Source organism: Strix aluco, chromosome 3 (genome assembly GCF_031877795.1).
Source record: "Strix aluco isolate bStrAlu1 chromosome 3, bStrAlu1.hap1, whole genome shotgun sequence".
Lineage (NCBI taxonomy): Eukaryota > Metazoa > Chordata > Aves > Strigiformes > Strigidae > Strix > Strix aluco.
Window position 1 is genome coordinate 61,115,941 of NC_133933.1, and position 18,697 is coordinate 61,134,637.

An 18,697-nucleotide genomic window follows, 5' to 3' on the forward strand; every position below is an offset into this window, starting at 1 on the left:
CACAAAATTAGCCTGGCTCCCAAGAGGCAGCCTATTTGCCATGTACACAATGTGGCCTCTGCACACAACTTGAAAAAGCCATTTGGCATCATTTAAGGTTCTTTACAGTAGCAGAGCAGCTGTCAAGGTAAATGGATATAAGACCCCATAAAATTTGAGGGGATCAATTTTATTTTTTTTTTTAGAGAGAAAGCCCTAAATTTAACAAGAAAAACTGTCATTTCTTCAAGATGTGTAGAAATAGCTTGTGGTTTGGACCTTGTTTGTGTCATAGTAGTAATACCCAGATAAACTGCAAAGACTACTACAAATAAGCAATTTTTATGAACTACTAAGACAAAATTAATAGAAAATGCATAAAATTAAGAATATCAGTCTGTAATACTCTTTTGTTGTTGTTGTTCTGTAACCAGATAGCCCACTCTGTGAATAAACTTATTTTGCTATGTAGCACTGAGGCTTTTTACAGTATACAAATAGAGAAACATATTCAAAAATTGTATCCTAGAGTAGTTATGCAACTATCTTGTATATTGAGAAGGAAGGAAGTTCTTACCAGCTTCTGCCCTGAAAGTACCTCCAAAAGGGCAATTAGCATTACCCCATCTTTGATATCTTCAAACAGATCATTCACCAGCATGGGAGGATTGCGCTGAAAAGGGAGAAGACTTCAGATATTAAAAGGCTCACCAGCATTACATCCTACCTCCCTTCCTTTTGAACAGAAGCACAAAGAGAGGCTGGTCCCCTTCTTTACATTTTATAATGTTTAATATCAATGTATCATTTAACCATTGCTTTGCCACCATATTGTTTAACTATTTAACACTTCTGGTGCAGGACTGTAACACTAGATGCTTTCTGCCACTAATGATACAATGAAAAAACCTCCTGCTCCCTAAAACAAGCAAAGAAACACACCAACAACTGCCTATGAGTCTACAAAATACACACAACTTATGGATGTACTGTTACAGTTATACTTCAATCTACCAGCATATTTTGCCTAGTGTTAGTATGTCAGAGAAATTTCACTCTCAGTCTGAGCAATATGAGGAGCTGTATGAAGGAAAGATCCCTAAAGCGGTGTAGCTGGTTGAGCAACGCTGCTACTTTCTCACAGCTGACAGTTGTTACACTAAGTTGCTGTATTTTCTCTCCTCTCCTCCAGGCCTTGCAGGCTTCCAGTGCTGTTAGCACTGTGTCAGCTTCTACTTAAGACAAATTGCTTAGCATATGTCTTTCCATTCACAAACACAGCAATGATAATACTGAAAAATATGCAAACAGATGATGTTTTAGGAATTTTTGAATAGCAAGGTTACATCACTGAACTCTATCTTCTTAAATACATCCCAGTTTGTGGAACTTATGGCTCTCAGCTGGTCAGTACTTTAATGATCACAAAATGTCTCATAGAAACAAAAAGTTTAAACTTGGTCCAGCTGAAATAAATGAAATAAACACCCTTTAGCTTCCATGACTTGTCAGCATTCATAGACCTGCTAAATAACATAATCCTAATATTCATACCTGCTGATTCACTAAAATGACAATCAGAATACAAAATTCTTGAAATTACTTTAGGTTTAATAATTTATTTTCAGGGTTTTCCTTCTGAAAAAAGGATGCTTGTACAACAACTTGATCTATTACTTCTGTTCTGTGAAAACACAGATTTGAAAAGATGAACTTAACAAATGAAACACTGCTCTTGAAAAGGTAGAAATGTTATACAAATCAGGAGAAAGCAAAGGTTTCTAGTCTCCAAAATCAAAACATCCTGCCTTCATTGTTCAGCTTGGATGAACTAATATTTCAATGAGACACAGTTTTGGCATAAAGTGGAAAAAGAAGTCTGCTGAAAGCAGACTTCATCTGAGATTTGACATGCTCTAATAGCCACAATAATTAAAAAGTCTATTTTCTCATGTATTTAAAATAAAGTAAGCAGCATTAAAACTCATTATGAGGGTATATTTAATCAATGTTCTTTTTTACTTCCTAGCAATGAAATAGATAATGGATCATGTTCCTCCTTAATATAACACCAAAGAAATCAATGGAGCAAACAGGTCACTGGAGATTAATTTGTCCCAGTCTTGCATCACAGGCAGTTGACATAAATGCAATTAATTTTCCTCACCTTCTATGTTATAATTTCCTGTTTGAAGTTTGGAGCAGCTTTATCGGTCTTACTGCATGATATAATACTGAAGAATTATGTACTAAAGTAATTCAGCAATAAAGACAATTATAAGCAGCTGCCATCTTAATCCAACAGGAGGTGAAGGCCTAAAAAAATATCACCACCTATCTAAATGCCCCAGTAGTGAGGTTCATCTCTTGAAATTCACTCTACAGTAATGAAGAGAGGCGGGTTCTTATAGAGGGTATAGGATACATTTAAATGGAAGGCTAAGTGAGATTTACAGTGCACTGTAACCCTGGTGCCCATAATGTGCCCATCAGACAAGCTATTTGAGCACAACACAGCTCCCTTCCATCTTGAGCAGTTTGGTATTCTTACTCTCATATCAGGGTTCAGGCCAGAATTTGCCTCATCCCAACATGAAGTCAAAAATCATCTGGAATTCATATGCAAACCAAGCCTGGGAAATACCTGTGGTTTCCACAGTGTGTAGCTTCACACTATAGACAAAAACCTCTGATCACCCATCACTGAGTCACTGGTCACTCCTCAGTGACAGAAATCCCAAAAACTAGATTTTCACCCTAACTGAGGCATGGTACTAAGGTTAGGCAGTGAAAGTATCCCTGAAGACATCATCCAAGTAAATTATACTGGTTTCAGTTGGGGTTCAGACATAAATTAACACCTACAGCACTTTCCTTTCAACATGAATCAAACATTGGTTTGGGGAAAACTAGGGGAAGTATGAGAAAGCATTGAATAAAATGAGAAGCAGCAAAGAAACCATCAAATGACTTACACTGAAGTTAGTAAGACCTGCTGCGCTTAAGTGTGAGGACCACAACAATTGTCTATAAATCAGCAGGCTGAAATGTACTTTTTATTGCTGGAAGGTTGCATAATTACAAACACTGCCAGTGTTTAGCAGCACACACCATGTACCTTAACACCAATAAAAGAGGAACAAAAGGCAGGTACAACAGCTGTGTCACAAGATCTCCTGTATGAGACTCTTTTAATATGGAAAATTAGTTAATTATACAGACTGACAAAAATGTTCTCCATAATACACTTTATAATATAATGTTTTTCACTACTCTGAAGATGTTAACACCTAATTACAAGGAGGTAAGACCCTCATTGTGTTTCATAAATCACTTTTTTACTACTCTGGGCACATAGCATAGAATTTACCCTATTATTATGACTCCAGTCTCTCTCAGAAGTATGGAATAAGTTATATTTTTAGTGGCATATATAGAAGAATAGATTCCTTTTTACGGAGTGATTCCACAGATACCAATCTTATTCCCCATGCTGATACAATTCAGGAAGATATACATCCACTCGTCGGTACTGGGAAGTTAATACACCCTTTTATTGTATATGGACTATGGCACAGGGTGACTCAAGCTACCTGTTTTTCCCAGGCAGATCCTCTACTGAGATTAACACAACATCTTCTGTTGGAATGGATAAATACCTACTCCTTGGCTGGAGTATAATGTCAAATGAAATGAAAGGAGAAAGTGAAGCTATACACTGCTTACTTATTAGCTTCCAGAGAAGAAATGGATTTTTTTTTAAGCTGTATTCAGTTAAAATCTATTGAATTTTTTTTTTCTGGAGACTCAACGGGACTTAACACCTATTCAGTTGTCTTAATGCACTGCCAAAATACTAACTGTAAATCAGTAAAAGCAAGGAAAGAAAATTAACTTAAAATTTTGTAATCTTGAAAATGTTGCATGTACTCCAGATTTTGGCTTTTGGCATACAAATGTATAGCTCTAGCAGTGAAATCAACTGCAACGATCCTATTACACTATATTTTGAATGTTGGAAACTCCATGCAAAGAATTTAATGAAGTCATTTTAAACCAGAAAAAAAGACCAGAAGTAACATCTCAAAACCCTATAATACTACAGAAAAGCTGTTATTTATAAACTTCTTGAACAAAATTCTTTGGGGGAACTCAGAATATACTTCGATGAATAATTAGACATTAAATCTACAGCTTACCAGGTCTACATTAACTTTTCAGATGCCTTAGTATTTGATTTTGTTTTTTCGTAAGCTTCTTCAAGAAAGCAAAATAGCAAAATAATACTAATGACACACTGCATTGCAAGTATTCTATTAAACACTCATTTATTGCAGTATATGCAATCACAGTAGGGTAGTTTATAGTGACAACGACATTTAGGAACAGTCATGTCACAAAGAGGGGGGCACACTCAGTACAAGTAAATTCATGTGCTCTGTAGGAGGAATATGAATTAATTGGGAATGAATCTTAAAGGTTAATGAACCAGATTTTTCCCATATTAAATATTTATTTAAGTAACTGTGTTCAGAATTGATCACAAATCAGAACTGAAGAGGAAATGCTTTGCTTAAACTTGTTGCTCTTACAAACTTACCTAATTTGCTGTAGTGTTCAGGAAATATTCTGAATGATTTAAAGAACTGAATATCAGTACATATGAAAAGTATTTGACTGACAAGCCTCAAAAAAAAGAGATTTATAACAGACCTGCAATCTCTAGACATTCCTCCTCTGACATAGTAAAATAAATTTTGTAAAATCCAAACCTCAGATATGGAACCAATGTATATTTGCTAGGCTTCACCCTCCCTTTCCAACACTTTCTTGCATCTCATTTCTCATTTGCATCTTTGCTACAGGAATCTTTCCCTCACATCCTATACTTCTGCAATGAATAAATCATACTATACAAACAATAGTATCTGCATCATAATGAATGCCTATGCAAACATTGGAAATTACCTTTGCTACATTAATTTTGAAATATTGTTTCAAATACTGCTGAAAAAATGTATGAAAACCTATCCACATGCACAAACAGGAACAATTCTGTGTAACTACTGAATTTGCCTCTGCAGGGAAATAACATGCGGGAACAGGAAGGAGAACATGAAATTTCAGAGTTACTCTGTAATAGCTGGCCCCCTCCTCTGCCCCAATTTAATTCCTAAATCCTTAAGCAGATAGGTTTTCATGTTCCTTCCTGTTAATGACTATTTTTGTGATGAAAGTCTGAGGGGCTCAGCTCTAAGTTTTATGTGATTAGTTTTGTCACACAAATTAATTTAACATTCACTGTTTAACATTAGAGGTTACATGAAATACCAAGAGGAAACATACAGTGACTGCTGGAGTGGAAAACAGACAACCAAATTTTCCTCATCATGCAGTCAAGATGGACATCAGCTTAAATTTTTTCTGTGTCAGTGACTAAGATACTGGAAGCCTCTGTTTTCCCATTTGAAAAAGTCAAAACCACACAGAAATACTTAGTTAACTGATGAAAATTGATGAGGTCCTTGTATGAAGACCAAGTTACATTCTAAGAGCAAACTACCATCACTGACAGAATTGTGTGTGAGAACTGTAAATCTTGATGTATCCATTTCTTTTTCTTTCTTTCTTTGCTATAAAACATACCATTTTGCAATTTCAAAAGCCGTAATGTAAGGTTTAATGCCCAGGTTTAATTCAGCATTAAGAAAACACTGTGTAAGTATAATTTTAAAATGTTCACCCATTCTTAGTTTTATTTTTATTTGATATCTATCCTCCACTTTTGTTTATTGGTGTGTGCATCCTTTTAATGGAAATACAAAATGAATAATAATTTCTTTCAGTATGTATTTGTTGTTCACTCTATTTGGTGAGTTTACAATACTTTGGTGAGTACAAATACTGAAGTTACCCCTACACCTGGGAATAAAAGTGTTATTTGCTTGGATTAAACCAATTTACAGTCTGTGTTCCAAAACTCTGAAACTACTGTTTCCCAACACTTTCATCAAATATGACAAAAGCAATAAAAGGTATATGCCTCTGTTTTTTTTTACAGAGGCATGTTTTTCTTCTTTACTCATCTAATGAACTATCTAAAAAATTGGCATAGGCAATGAAATGAAAAACATTTAAGTAATTGCTGTTCTGAATGGATATAATACCTCCTTTTTGAAATATTTGGTGTAATGTTGTTCTGTATTTTAAACTTAGATTTTGAAAAGATGCCTCAAAAGATACTCAGAAGCATACTCAAATTATTTCTATGTCTTTGAAGGCTGAGACTGAGAGGAGGGAGGTCCAGTTCTACAACCTTAGAGAAATATGAATAAATAACATGCAATTAGAAAAATTCTTGGGCTTTTACACAGGCATGTCTCATTTATCATTTATCATAAGTAGAACTGCACAGATGCACAAAAATTAAACTGGATAGCCAGAAAATAGATAACATTCATTTGATAGATTGTGACCCAGTTTCTGCAAGTGGGTGGCAGAGAAAAGAGATTATTTCCAGTTGATGAGTCTCACCAGATTCCTGAGTCAGAGTCACAGAACAAATTCAGCTGGGGTTAGGGAGACAGACAGCAGAGGGACGGAGGCAACCTAGTGCTAACAGCTGACTCAAAATGAAGCTGCATTATACTACCTGCTAGTTATCATACTTGCAGCTCTTTCCTCTGTGTTCATCCCTTGTGGAGGGCACAGCTTGCACCAGGGCTGTTTTACCTCAATCTTTCTTTGAGGTGTCCCATAATTAGCTGATGCCAAGTCCTTTACCTGGCTTCTGCTTGTGAAAGAACATACCTTTGAATTAGGAAACATAATTTTAAAAAGGTATCATTCTATTGTAAGAGCAAGAGAGAAAAAAAAATTTGTACCTCTCTCCTACTGTCTTTCATAAAGCCCAATTCATAGAATCATTTAGGTTGGAAAAGACCCTTAAAATCATTGAGACCAACCATAAACCTAACACTACCATGTCCACCACTAAACCATGTCCCTAAGTGCCACATCTACAGGTCTCTTAAACACCTCCAGGGATGGTGACTCAACCACTTACTTCCCTGGGGCAGCCTGTTCCAGTGCTTAACAATCCTTTCAGTCAAGAGATTTCACCGGTATTCTCATTTCATTTACCTGTTTTGTTCATTCTTATTTATTTGTATCTACAGTCTCAAACCCATTCTTAACTTTACAGTTAAAAAGCCAAAAATGATTTTTTAAAATCTACTTGATAGACTTAACTTAGTTATTTAATTGGTTTCTGTTTCAATTAGAGCATGACTTCTTAGAAGAAAAGCATACACTAAGATCTTAAAGATTAGCAGTGAAGAATCTTTCACTCATAGCAAAAACCCTGACAAACTATCACATCCTGCTTTATATTCCCAAACTGTTAATTGTTCTCGGTTCTACCTAACACAAACAAATCAGTTCTGCATTTCCATTTCTTTCAAACCACTACCCTTCACAATGTTAGAAACCACTCTTTCTTTAATCCTCCTTTGCTTTACTCAACCGACACAGTGTAAGGATGAAAACTCTACCTTGGCAGAGTTTCCTTCCCTTTGCCATCAGTAAACCCATCTTTCAAATTGCTACAGTGAAACCCCACCAACCTTTGCTTAGAAAACATTAATTTCTCCTGGTTTTGAGGTTTCATGGAGATACTCACCAGTACTTTTTCAAAAGCATTGAAACTTATTCATGATGGAACATTCCTCCAAATAGCCATGGTGTTAGTTACAGACACTTTAATTATAGTTTTTAGGTTTTTTCTTATTTCCTCCTATTACATTTTTCGTTAATAATTTTACTAGATTAGTAAAAATGGCAACTATTAATCTTTCCTCCAAAAATGAAAGGAAAGAAACCCAAAGTTTTCCAAGAGTAGCCAAGAAACAGAGATCCAATTTAAAGTGAAGTTCCTGTTAATTTTGAAGCTTCTGTATACTAAGTCATATTCAGCACAGTAATTTCGGATTGATGGTGAGAAACAAAGACAAAATTCAAATCATCTGCCCACCAATGACCTCTTTTCTCCCCACGCTCAACTTCACTCCTTCACTCCCAGCTCGTCTACCCCACAGTGGCACAGAGAGATGGGGAATAGGGCTTGGGGTCAGCCCATAACAGCTCCTCTCTGCTCTTCCTTCCTTCTCCTTTTCCCCTGTGCCAGCGTGGGGTCCCTCCCGCGGGATACAGTCCTTCGGGATAAACCTGCTTCTGCATGGGCTTCTCTCCACAGACTGCAGTTCTTGTCAGGAGCCTGCTCCAGCGTGGGCTTTGCAGGGGAGTCAGGGGAGTCTCCGATCCAGTGCCTTGGGCTCCTCCTCCCTCCTTCTGCTCCCACCTTGGTGGCTGCAGGGCTGTTTCTCATGCTTTTCCCCTTGCTTCTCACTGCCTGTGCAGCATTTTGCCCTTTCTTAAATACACCTTTCTGGAAGCACCACCAGCTTGGCTGAAGGGCTCCGCCATGTCCTGAAATGGGCCCTCTGGAGCCAGTTGGAACTGGCCATGTCCTGAAATGGGCCCTCTGGAGCCAGCTGGAACTGGCCATGTCCTGAAATGGGCCCTCTGGAGCCAGCTGGAACTGGTCATGTCCAGCACGGGGCAGCCCCATCCCCTCCTCACAGAGGCCTCCCTGCAGACTCCCGCCACCAGCACCCCAACCCCTGCACACCCAGTCTGGTCCTACATCTCCTTCGGTATTATTTAACCCCAGTGTAACTTCACTGGTTTTAACAGACACAATCCCAAATGTAGAAGCGTGTATTGCTGTTTCTTTGCTATCAGTGTGAGGCCCGTGCTTCACGGTGTTCCATGCTAGGTACCATTTTGGCAGGTGCTCCACATTTTATTGGGTTCACAGATGAGAGCAGAATGCAGACAATGCTGCCTAAGAGTCGGTCTCCTTCCAGGATTTTTCCTTATCACATTTAAAAGGACTCCAGACAATGGAGATGTTACAAGTTTCCAGTATCTTCTGAAATAATAAAACCTGCAACACTCTTTTACAAGAATCAAATAACTTAAATATCAAATTTCTGGGTTACAATTTGGAACACGAGTGCAAGGGGAGTCCTGTGCATTTCACAGACCCATCAGTATTTTCTACAGCTGTGATGAGCTCAGAAAACATATTTCCACACTTTCCAAAAATATGACTAACAAAGATTTAAAAGCTTAAGCTTTAAAAACTTAAAAATTTGAATGGCATGGGTCACTCCCCTTCTGTTTAATCTCTATAATCTATAAACAGTGCTTCTCCTGTGGCACCATAACAGCACAAATGGGAAGCAAAGCCAGCTAATCTGTACATCTGACTTAGGCAGTGAGGCAAACTTGCTGACAGACATCAATAAAAGTACCACAGAAACAACTTTCCTGTTAAAGGGTGAACTAACACAAACTAATTACTACAGGGTGGCTCAGGAATCTGAAAGTGAAGGCTGTTCCTGGTTAACTGCTTGGTTTGAATGTGAATATTTGATTAGCCTTTACAATATCAGACCCATTAAAGAAATATATGTCTACATCACACAAGTCAAAAGGTTTACCTGAGCCCTCATGGCCCAAAGGGACTAGTATAGTGAAGGTAGCATTCACAACTCTCAATTCAGACCAAAATCTCTTAATGGAACTTCCACCACAACTTTGTCTCTTCCCAAGGATTAGTCAGTTATTACTAGCAAATTATCATTACATGCACAAACACACATACATATACCTAACAATATGTACATAGATCTACTTGTCAATTATTATCAGGTATTACTGATCAATTATTAATGTCAATACAGTTAAGAAATAAAAGAACATAAAGTAAGAGTTCTCTGACACATATTCATAGCCCGCTTTACTAACACTTTAGCAAATACTGAATGTCTTTCCACCTCGGTTGAAGTAAATGGAACATACATAGAGTGCTTAAGTTCTCTGCTATGCAGGGGCCTTTTCCAAATTATTTCAAAGAGAATGGGGGGACAGACCTCATTCCCAGCAAGGATCCACTGTCAAGAAGTCCTGAAGATAACCTTGTTCTTGCAGTTGAATTTTACAATGCCAGTGCAGTTCATTTCACAGTAAATTCCTCAATTACATTCCTCAGTAATGTAAATAAATGCCGTTGCTCTACCATACAGTCTCATTAGACCAAATCACATGATGTAGCATTATATGGGCTTCCTGATAATTTCTGAGGGCATTAGTAGCCAAATCCTTACACAGAAGCTAAAACAGTGCTTTTGCAGCTATTCCTTGCTCAATTTTCAAGTTCATTAATCTTCATGATTTAAAAATATGCATTTCAAAGAGTACCTCTGGTGTTTAAATATTTTAATTTACTGGACTCATCGATAACTATGGTTAGAGCTGTGTATGTGAAAACTTCAGAAATGCCAAATTATCTTTCACTGCTTATGTCGTCAGATAAAGTTGGTACCAGTTATAGCTTAATACTTTTAAAATTGTGTGTAAATAATTGTCTTTAATCTGCTAAAACCAAAAAAGGAGTTTTAGGTTGTGGTAAAAGAAGAAATAATAGTTTCATGATAAATCCCAAGGTGCATCAGATAATTAATTTGGCACTGGATTCATGAAGCATTATTTATGTTTATAACCAGTTCAGGATGCCTCTATGAAACTACACAACGGACTCAAGTTTTATTCAAATACAGTGTATGTAATAAGGCTAATACTTCTGTTTCATAGAAAGCAGTTTCAAATATTTCCTCTGGCTGAAATAGCACCTCCTGTGTTGCCTTTCAGTTTTGGCCAAAGGAGCTGGGTGGTTGCCTGTAGATGCCACTTACACTGCTGCACCTAACCACTATAATGCTGAAATGGATTCATTCTCCATGGTGTACTGGTAATGGGGATACCTTTTTAAGTTTATGGCATTCTGCTCAGACAAATCTGACATATTCTATACTCCAGAGCCTGTACAGACATAGATAAAAGGTTTGATTTTAAAAAAAAGAATACATTTCAAAGCCATATATTACCTTAGCCAGATGAGTATTGATCCATTTTGTGAAAGTCCTTTTCTGCACTGACTCTTGTTCATCTGAGAAAAAAAAAAAGAAGATAAGTTTGATTACACATTGCTGAATACTTCTGGATTTACATGATAGAAGAGTAGTATTTCCTAGTGACAACAAATGCATTCTGCATTTGCCAGAAATGCCACTGCAGTTTCTTGAGACTGTTAATTATGCCTGTACCCATAAAAAACACTTCATATACTTACAATAATGCTCTGACACTTACTTACTTGAAGAGTTTCACAGCAAAGTTCAAGTCTTAATGAGTCAATGACCAGTAAGACACAATTTCAAACCTGAATGCCAAGATAAATTTGACTTCCAAGTCCATACAATATTTACCCAAGGTCTGAGCACCTAGAACTTCTCTGTACTTTTTAACTAGAGTCCATGTCTCTGACAGTCGAGTTGCTTTTATGTAGAAAGTCAGCTAAGGACTTAGAAAAAATACTCAGCATGTATCTTTGAAAATTTTTAGAATCTTGAATTAAAGATTTGAAATTGCATTATCAAGCTTATTTGTGCTCTGGGGGAACCATTAGCTAGTTCAGGCAGTTTCTATACTGCTAGTTACTACCTCCCTTAGTCCTATCTTGAAGCACTTGTCTGAATTATACCGAATTTCACTGATTCTCAGATAGTCCCTCAGGCACCATTGGCAGCTGCATAGACAAAAATAGCTCCTCCAACTTCAGCAGCCAGGGTCATGGCTGCAGAGGGAAGAGAATCACAGCGCTGTAACCAATCCACAAAGTCCTGTCCCTTCTTTGTGAGGAGGGATCACAGAATCACAGAATCATTCCAGATGGAAAAAGACCTTGAAGATCACCTAATCCAACCATTAACCTAACATTGAGCATTCTGAACTACACCATATCCCTCAGTGCTATGTCAACCCGACTCTTAAACACCTCCAGGGATGGGGACTCCACCACTGCCCTGGGCAGCCCATTCCAATGCCTAACAACCCACTCTCTGAATAAATACTTCCTAATATCCAGTCTAAACCTTCCCTGGTGCAACTTGAGGCCATTATCTCTTGTCCTATCACTTGTTACTTGGTTAAAGAGACTCATCCCCAGCTCTCTACAACCTCCTTTCAGGTAGTTGTAGAGGGCGATGAGGTCTCCCCTCAGCCTCCTCTTCTCCAGACTAAACAACCCCAGTTCCCTCAGCCGCTCCTCATACGACATGTGCTCCAGACCCTTCACCAGCTTCGTTGCCCTTCTCTGGACACGCTCCAGTAATTCAACGTCCTTTTTGTGGTGAGGGGCCCAAAACTGAACACAGTAATCAAGGTGTGGCCTCACCAGTGCTGAGTATGGGGTTAAGATCACTTCCCTGTCCCTGCTGGCCACGCTATTTCTGATGCAAGCCAGGATGCCATTGGCCTTCTTGGCCACCTGGGCACACTGCTGGCTCATGTTCAGCCGGCTGTCAATCAACACCCCCAGGTCCCTCTCTGACTGGCAGCTCTCCAGCCACTCCTCCCCAAGCCTGTAGCGCTGCTGGGGGTTGTTGTGGCCCAAGTGCAGCACCCGGCATTTGGCCTTACTGAAACTCCTACAGTTGGCCTTAACCCATCACTCCAGCCTGTGCAGATCTCTCTGCAGAGCCTCCCTACCCTCGAGCAAATCAACACTCCCACCCAACTTGGTGTCGTCTGCAAACTTACTGAGGGTGTACTCGATCCCCTCGTCTAGATCATCAATAAAGATGTTAAACAGGAGTGGCCCCAAAACTGAGCCCTGGGGGACATCACTCGTGACCGGCCGCCAACCGGATTTAACTCCATTCACCACAACTCTTTGGGCCCGGCCATCCAGCCAGTTTTTTACCCAGCAAAGCCTGTGCCCATCCAAGCCACGAGCAGCCAGTTTTGCCAGGAGAATGCTGTGGGAAACAGTGTCAAAGGCCTTACTAAAGTCAAGGTAGACAACATCCACAGCCTTTCCCTCATCCAATAAGCAGGTCGCCCTGTCGTAGAAGGAGATCAGGTTTGTCAAGCAGGACCTGTCTTTCATAAACCCATGCTGACTGGGCCTGATCCCCTGGTTGTCCTGCATGTGTTGTATGATGGCACTCAGGATGAGCTGCTCCATCAGCTTCCTAGGCACCAATGTCAAGCTGACAGGCCTGTAATTTCCCGGATCATCCTTCCGACCCTTCTTATAGATGGGCGTCACATTGGCCAATTTCCAATCTGTCGGGACCTCCCCGGTCAGCCAGGACTGCTGGTAAATGATGGAAAGTGGCTTGGCAAGCACCCCAGCCAGCTCCTTCAGCACCCTTGGGTGTATCCCGTCCAGTCCCATAGATTTGCGTATGTCTACGTGATGCAGTAGTCACTGACTGTCTCCTCCTGGAATGCGGGGGGGTCGTTCTCCCAGTCTTTGTCCTCTGGCTGAGGAGGCTGGATTCCCTCAGTACAACTAGTCTGTTATTAAAGACTGAGGCAAAGAAGGCATTAAGCACCTCAGCCTTTTCCTCATCACTTGTTACCATGTTTCCTCCTGCGTCTAGCAGGGGATGGAGGCTCTCCCTGGTCTTTCTTTTGCTGTTGACATATTTATAGAAACATTTCTTGTTGTCCTTGATTGCTGAAGCCAGATTAATTTCTAGCTGTTTTGACATCATGGAAAAATCAGTGTTGACACATGGAATAATTTCACAACAGGGCCATTTAAGTCTTTATGTTGGAGATTTTTCTTTCAAAAATAAAAGGAAATATCTATTTCATTGAAAACCAAATCATGTTATAAACATCATCAGTTCTGCTGGAGCACCTTCATGTGCCTACAGAAAATCCAAATAAATAAAATTGCTGTTAAGTACTTACTTTTTAAAAGAACACATGCATGTCCCAAAACCTACAGATGGAAAATCTAATTTAAGTGACTGCCTTTGCTACTGACTTGTGCAGCACTGAGCAGTGCTTTGATCTCTTTCACATCTGTATAATTAAAAGGAAATATTCTTTAATCCCCTTTAAAGTTCTGAAATAGGTAACTACTAAGTTTGATGCACTACAAATAATAAGCTACCTGATTTACACCCATGCAATGCTGGTCTACAATGAGGATACATAAAGATATAATTCGCCACATAAAATTCATCAGCCAAAATATTGTGGGACAACAATGGGTCCCTGACTACATACAAGGTCCCAAGAAGTGTGCATTATGACTCAGGGATATTTTCTTTACATATAAATGATATCTCACATATAAGAAATACCAGAGGAAATAAAAGATACATACACTCTCCAGCATCTATTGCTAGATTAGCACACTTCATGTCTAAGAAAATAATTTTGCATTCTTTATTTTCCTTTTCTTTGATTTCATTGGGCAGGCTGTCTTACATCATTTTTAAAACATTCATTACATTCTCAGAATCTACTTGTTGCACTGGCAGGCAAGTTATGAAAAATATCACTCAAAATAGCACATCATGCTTCATTCAACACTGACTATTTTTGGAAGGGGGTGTTTTGACTTTATATGTGACAATTGTTTCTACATTCCGGAAAACAGACTTCTCGCTGTATGGTTTCTAACCATGAACAAGATGTTTCCCTTGTGACATGCAGTAACTGTCAGCTGTGCTCTGACAAGCAATTACATACACAGGTAGCCCAATTTCAATGGAAGTACTTGCACACTTGAATTGCGTTGTGTGTGAATAGGTGTGGGGGTGAAGATCAAGCATGCACAAAATCAGTCCAGCTCTGGCTTCATTCTCACCTCCGTAACTTAAAATTCCCCAGCAACCTCAATACAACAATGGCATCCCAGAAGAAAAGAATCAGGCCTTTAGAAGCTAAACTTCTGATCAAAGAAATGAGTGAAAATGATTTCCTGATTTGTAGGTCTAGTGCATTTAAGTGATTTAAGAAACAGCCTTCTGACAGGAACTGGAAATCAGAGAACCAGCTCCCAGCTTCTAAATGTTTACCAGCAGAAGACATACTCAGTTTCAGTCGTATCAACAACAGCAGAAATAGCATTTCAAAATAATCTGTTTCAAGGGAGTGTATGTGAGCAATATATTCTTTATGAGCCCAAGAGCAACTATCAATAATAAAGTTTCCTTTTTCTTAGCACTTATTTTGTATAGGCTTAAAAGGAACAGATTTCACCACCGTAAAACCTATGCCTGAGCATAACACAAGTAGTGCATTGATTTTACAAATTCCATTATAAATATGCTTTTTACAAGCTTCCCTGGAAGCAAATGTGTTATTTTCATTGAACTGATGTAAATTCTCTGCAGAGGTACCGTTTATCTATACCCACAAGATGCATGTGTCATACAGTTTCTTACGCTCTCCCCACTTGCAAGGACTGTCAGCTCCTTCTTTGCACCACTTACCCTGCCGGTACTGAAAGGACCCAGGGAGCAGATTTAACGATGTAACATTTCTGCCACCAGCACCTTTGTAGCGAGCCATAAGCACTGCTGCTGCTGCTGCCGCTGCTGTTGTGGCTGCTGAGGCTGCTACTCTTGCCTCTTGTAGTGCGTTGCGTTTCTTTAGAATACAGCCAGAAGTGATTTTTCAAGAACAATCTGATTTTTTTCCTTCACTGGAAATGCAGGCCTCTTACACAAATCCCTCCACCTGCTCTTATCGGAGAATTCACATGAAGCCAAACCTTAAAAACATCTTTATGTATTCTTGCAGAGATGCAACAGCCAGACAAAGCCAGCTGTATTGGAAGTAGCAGTTCTGCTGGTCTCACTGCCATCATCCTTCTTCACTGTTTTCCTGTGGAAGATTTTATTATCCGAGCACCAGCCAATCCGCTAGCGGAAACCTCTGATGTCAAGAGCCTGAATAATTCATCCAGGGACTGGGACAACCCAACTACACTGCCGATATCCTAAAGCAGCAAGATGTGTGGCTGCAAAAAAGCGATGCAGTCTTCTCACCAGTGCTTTTGTAACAATATACTGCTCAGTAAGCGCAAAAATGGCTGAATGGCATAGCCCTGCTCTAGGTTGTCATACATATAAAGGAAAGCAGCTTTTAAAAGCAATCACTTTGATTCATCACTGCATACTCTAGTTAGTCATGGATGTCCTTCAGCTTTGCAACTGGAACAGTGAAGTGGAAGAAACAGCAAGCAATGAATCTGAACAGACATGGAGGGCACTGCCCCACTCAGCTTTTACTAATGTATTTGAACTGTTGTACAAGAAGGATGAAACATATGTAAGGATGCACAGAATTCCTAGAGTGCACCTAGATCAGCCTGAAACATACTCACAATTTCTAATATGCAGTATTTTCATTAAATTAGAGCACCAGAGCATTTGAACAAAGTCTGGTTTACTCTGGTAAAACGAAGGCAGTTATGAAACACTATGTGTGGAGATTCTCATATGTTGTTCACCCACAGGGGCTAACAGAGTAGTACACATTATTGAAATAAGAATAAAAGGCCCACTTTTATTATGCCATTACACTAAATGTATCTTTCTAGAAGTTGAATTCACATTTCTGTTTTTGTAAAATGATGACTCTGACAAGATCATTCTGCATCTGAAACAAACATTGCAAGAAAGTTTGGTTTTGTTTAATCAGATGTCTTCCTTTGATTGACTGGAAACATCTTCATATTTTTACAAACCTCTTCTCTGCTAAAGCACCACCAACAGACTGCATTTTTAGGTCGATTAGAAAACAAAGACAAATGTAATTGGATATATTTACTTAAAAACATTTAGAACAAGTTATTCTGAAAGATGAACAAAACCAATCCTGTATCTTCAGACAGTTATGAATATGCTGATGAAATATTCATCATGCATACATATTATAATGACTAGTATCATGCATATCATATATATAGATCAACATACAGAGAGTAGTAGCATGCTTTCTAGCAGAGGTTTTCTAGAAACAGGCTTCCTAAGCAGCTGAGTTCCCACATGCCGGCTGTGGCAACAGCCCCCCCTCAGCTGCAGAGCTCTGTGTGTCACAGGTGTGGGGTGTGCAACAGCAGATCCCGCATCAAGCATCTCTTGCCTTGGGTGCTCAGGGATTGGATGGTGGGAAGGCGGCTGCAGTGCAGGGTTGCAAATACAGGGTTCTGCAAGGAGTCTCATGCACAGTGAGAGACACGACAGAGCCGAGTTCACGCATGTCTAATAAAAGCATCTTGACTGAGTGTCAGTGACGTATTGTGGAGATTTGTTTTGTTTCTTACTTTAGTGAAATTCAAGTTGCTCACAGCTCTTCATTTTCAGCACCCTTTTTTGTTTTCTTTCATTTTGATAGTTGTCCTAAAAACACCAAGGAACTTGTTTTGTTTTGTTTTGTTCTCCAGGACTTTGGCGCCTTCAGGAATACTGCTAAGACAATGTGGAAGTGCAGAAAACGCATGCCAAACCAGCTGGAATGCTTCAAGATATCACTTGAGAACACAACACAGCACAGAAAGAGGCAAGCAGTACCCCTCTGGGAAATTTTGTTTGGTCAGCAGTATGACATAAATTCTCTACAGATTTCAGTAAGATATGTTATATAGCAATTTCCATCTTCATTAAGGACATTCTTAACTTAAAGCAGCTGCAGAACAGCTTGCAGAGTCAAAGCAATAATATGGAGACTCAATTTATGAAAAGGAGCAACATTTTAAGCTACATAGTTTAATCAACACCTCCGTAACAGATGGATTACCCCATTCAGGAGGACTGCACAGAGGCAATGCAAGCTCATTTCTTTTCCTTTAAGTCTCCAGTTAATGGTTTTTTATGGGAGAATGCCAGGACAGTTTTGCTTTTTAAAAAAACAACTAAAAACAAAAAAACTTTGGTGGTAGCTCTAAAGCTGATATATTGTTTAAAGCTGCTAAGTTTAATAGTAACACCATATACTTCAGGAAAAAAAAAGGATGAGGGAGCTATGGGCAGTGGGAGCAAAGTAACAAGCAGGGGAAAATTGATTTTAGCTGCCACTGCAATGCAGTTGACAAAACGATTTAGCAGTACTGATACAAAGAATGGGAATATATTTTTAAATACCTCGTCTAGTTAGGACTTTTTATATTTTGAGAAGAAAGACAGGATTTGTTAAAGTGTGACTTTTTGATATATGCCTCTTCTGTATGTATTTTATCAGAGGCAGTGAGACAGTCCCACTAACAGACATGTTATCTAAATTTCCAAGCTTTGAGAACTAGGTGCACACACCAGCCATAGCCTGCTCCACTGCTGAGCACCAGTGACCTCCCCATCAGTTTCTGAAGAAAGGAAATCCATGCACAAGGGCTAGAAGGCAACCAGTCACCCTTGGCCAAACCCCTACTAGGGGAAAATGATGGGTATCAGCTCTCTGGGGTTTGCACCAGCGTATAACATTGCACAGTCTAGAGGTAACCTTAGTATGGTAATTTGGGGGCCAAAGGTTTTATGTCATTTGGAAGAGTGGAAGTAGAGGAAAAACCTCCACATACTGGTGGAATAGTTACAGGAGACTGAAGTGTGGAGAAGCAGCCTCACAGCTGCAGAAACACCGCCTGTGGTGCAGCATGCTGCTGGACAGCAATTGGCATGCTGCTGAGATCTTTCTGCTGCTACTGTCTCTGAAATGTATTTACAAAATATGTATTTTGATTTTACACATTTCTGATTTATTTTCTTCACTTCTAAGACATAGAAGG

At 39.2% G+C, this 18,697-nt stretch overlaps 1 protein-coding gene across 15 annotated transcripts in view; it reads right to left on the reverse strand.

Annotated features, from left to right (window-relative positions):
• The window catches only part of SYNE1 (spectrin repeat containing nuclear envelope protein 1), a 322,087-nt gene that overhangs the window by 253,489 nt on the left and 49,901 nt on the right, over positions 1 to 18,697 (reverse strand). For all 15 annotated transcript variants that reach the window (XM_074818773.1, XM_074818787.1, XM_074818786.1 and 12 more), the window contains exons 3-4: positions 10,992 to 11,053; positions 557 to 652 (exon numbers count right to left, since the gene is read on the reverse strand). In XM_074818773.1, the coding sequence (XP_074674874.1) occupies positions 557 to 652; positions 10,992 to 11,053 (158 nt within the window). The remainder of the gene's footprint in view (positions 1 to 556; positions 653 to 10,991; positions 11,054 to 18,697) is intronic.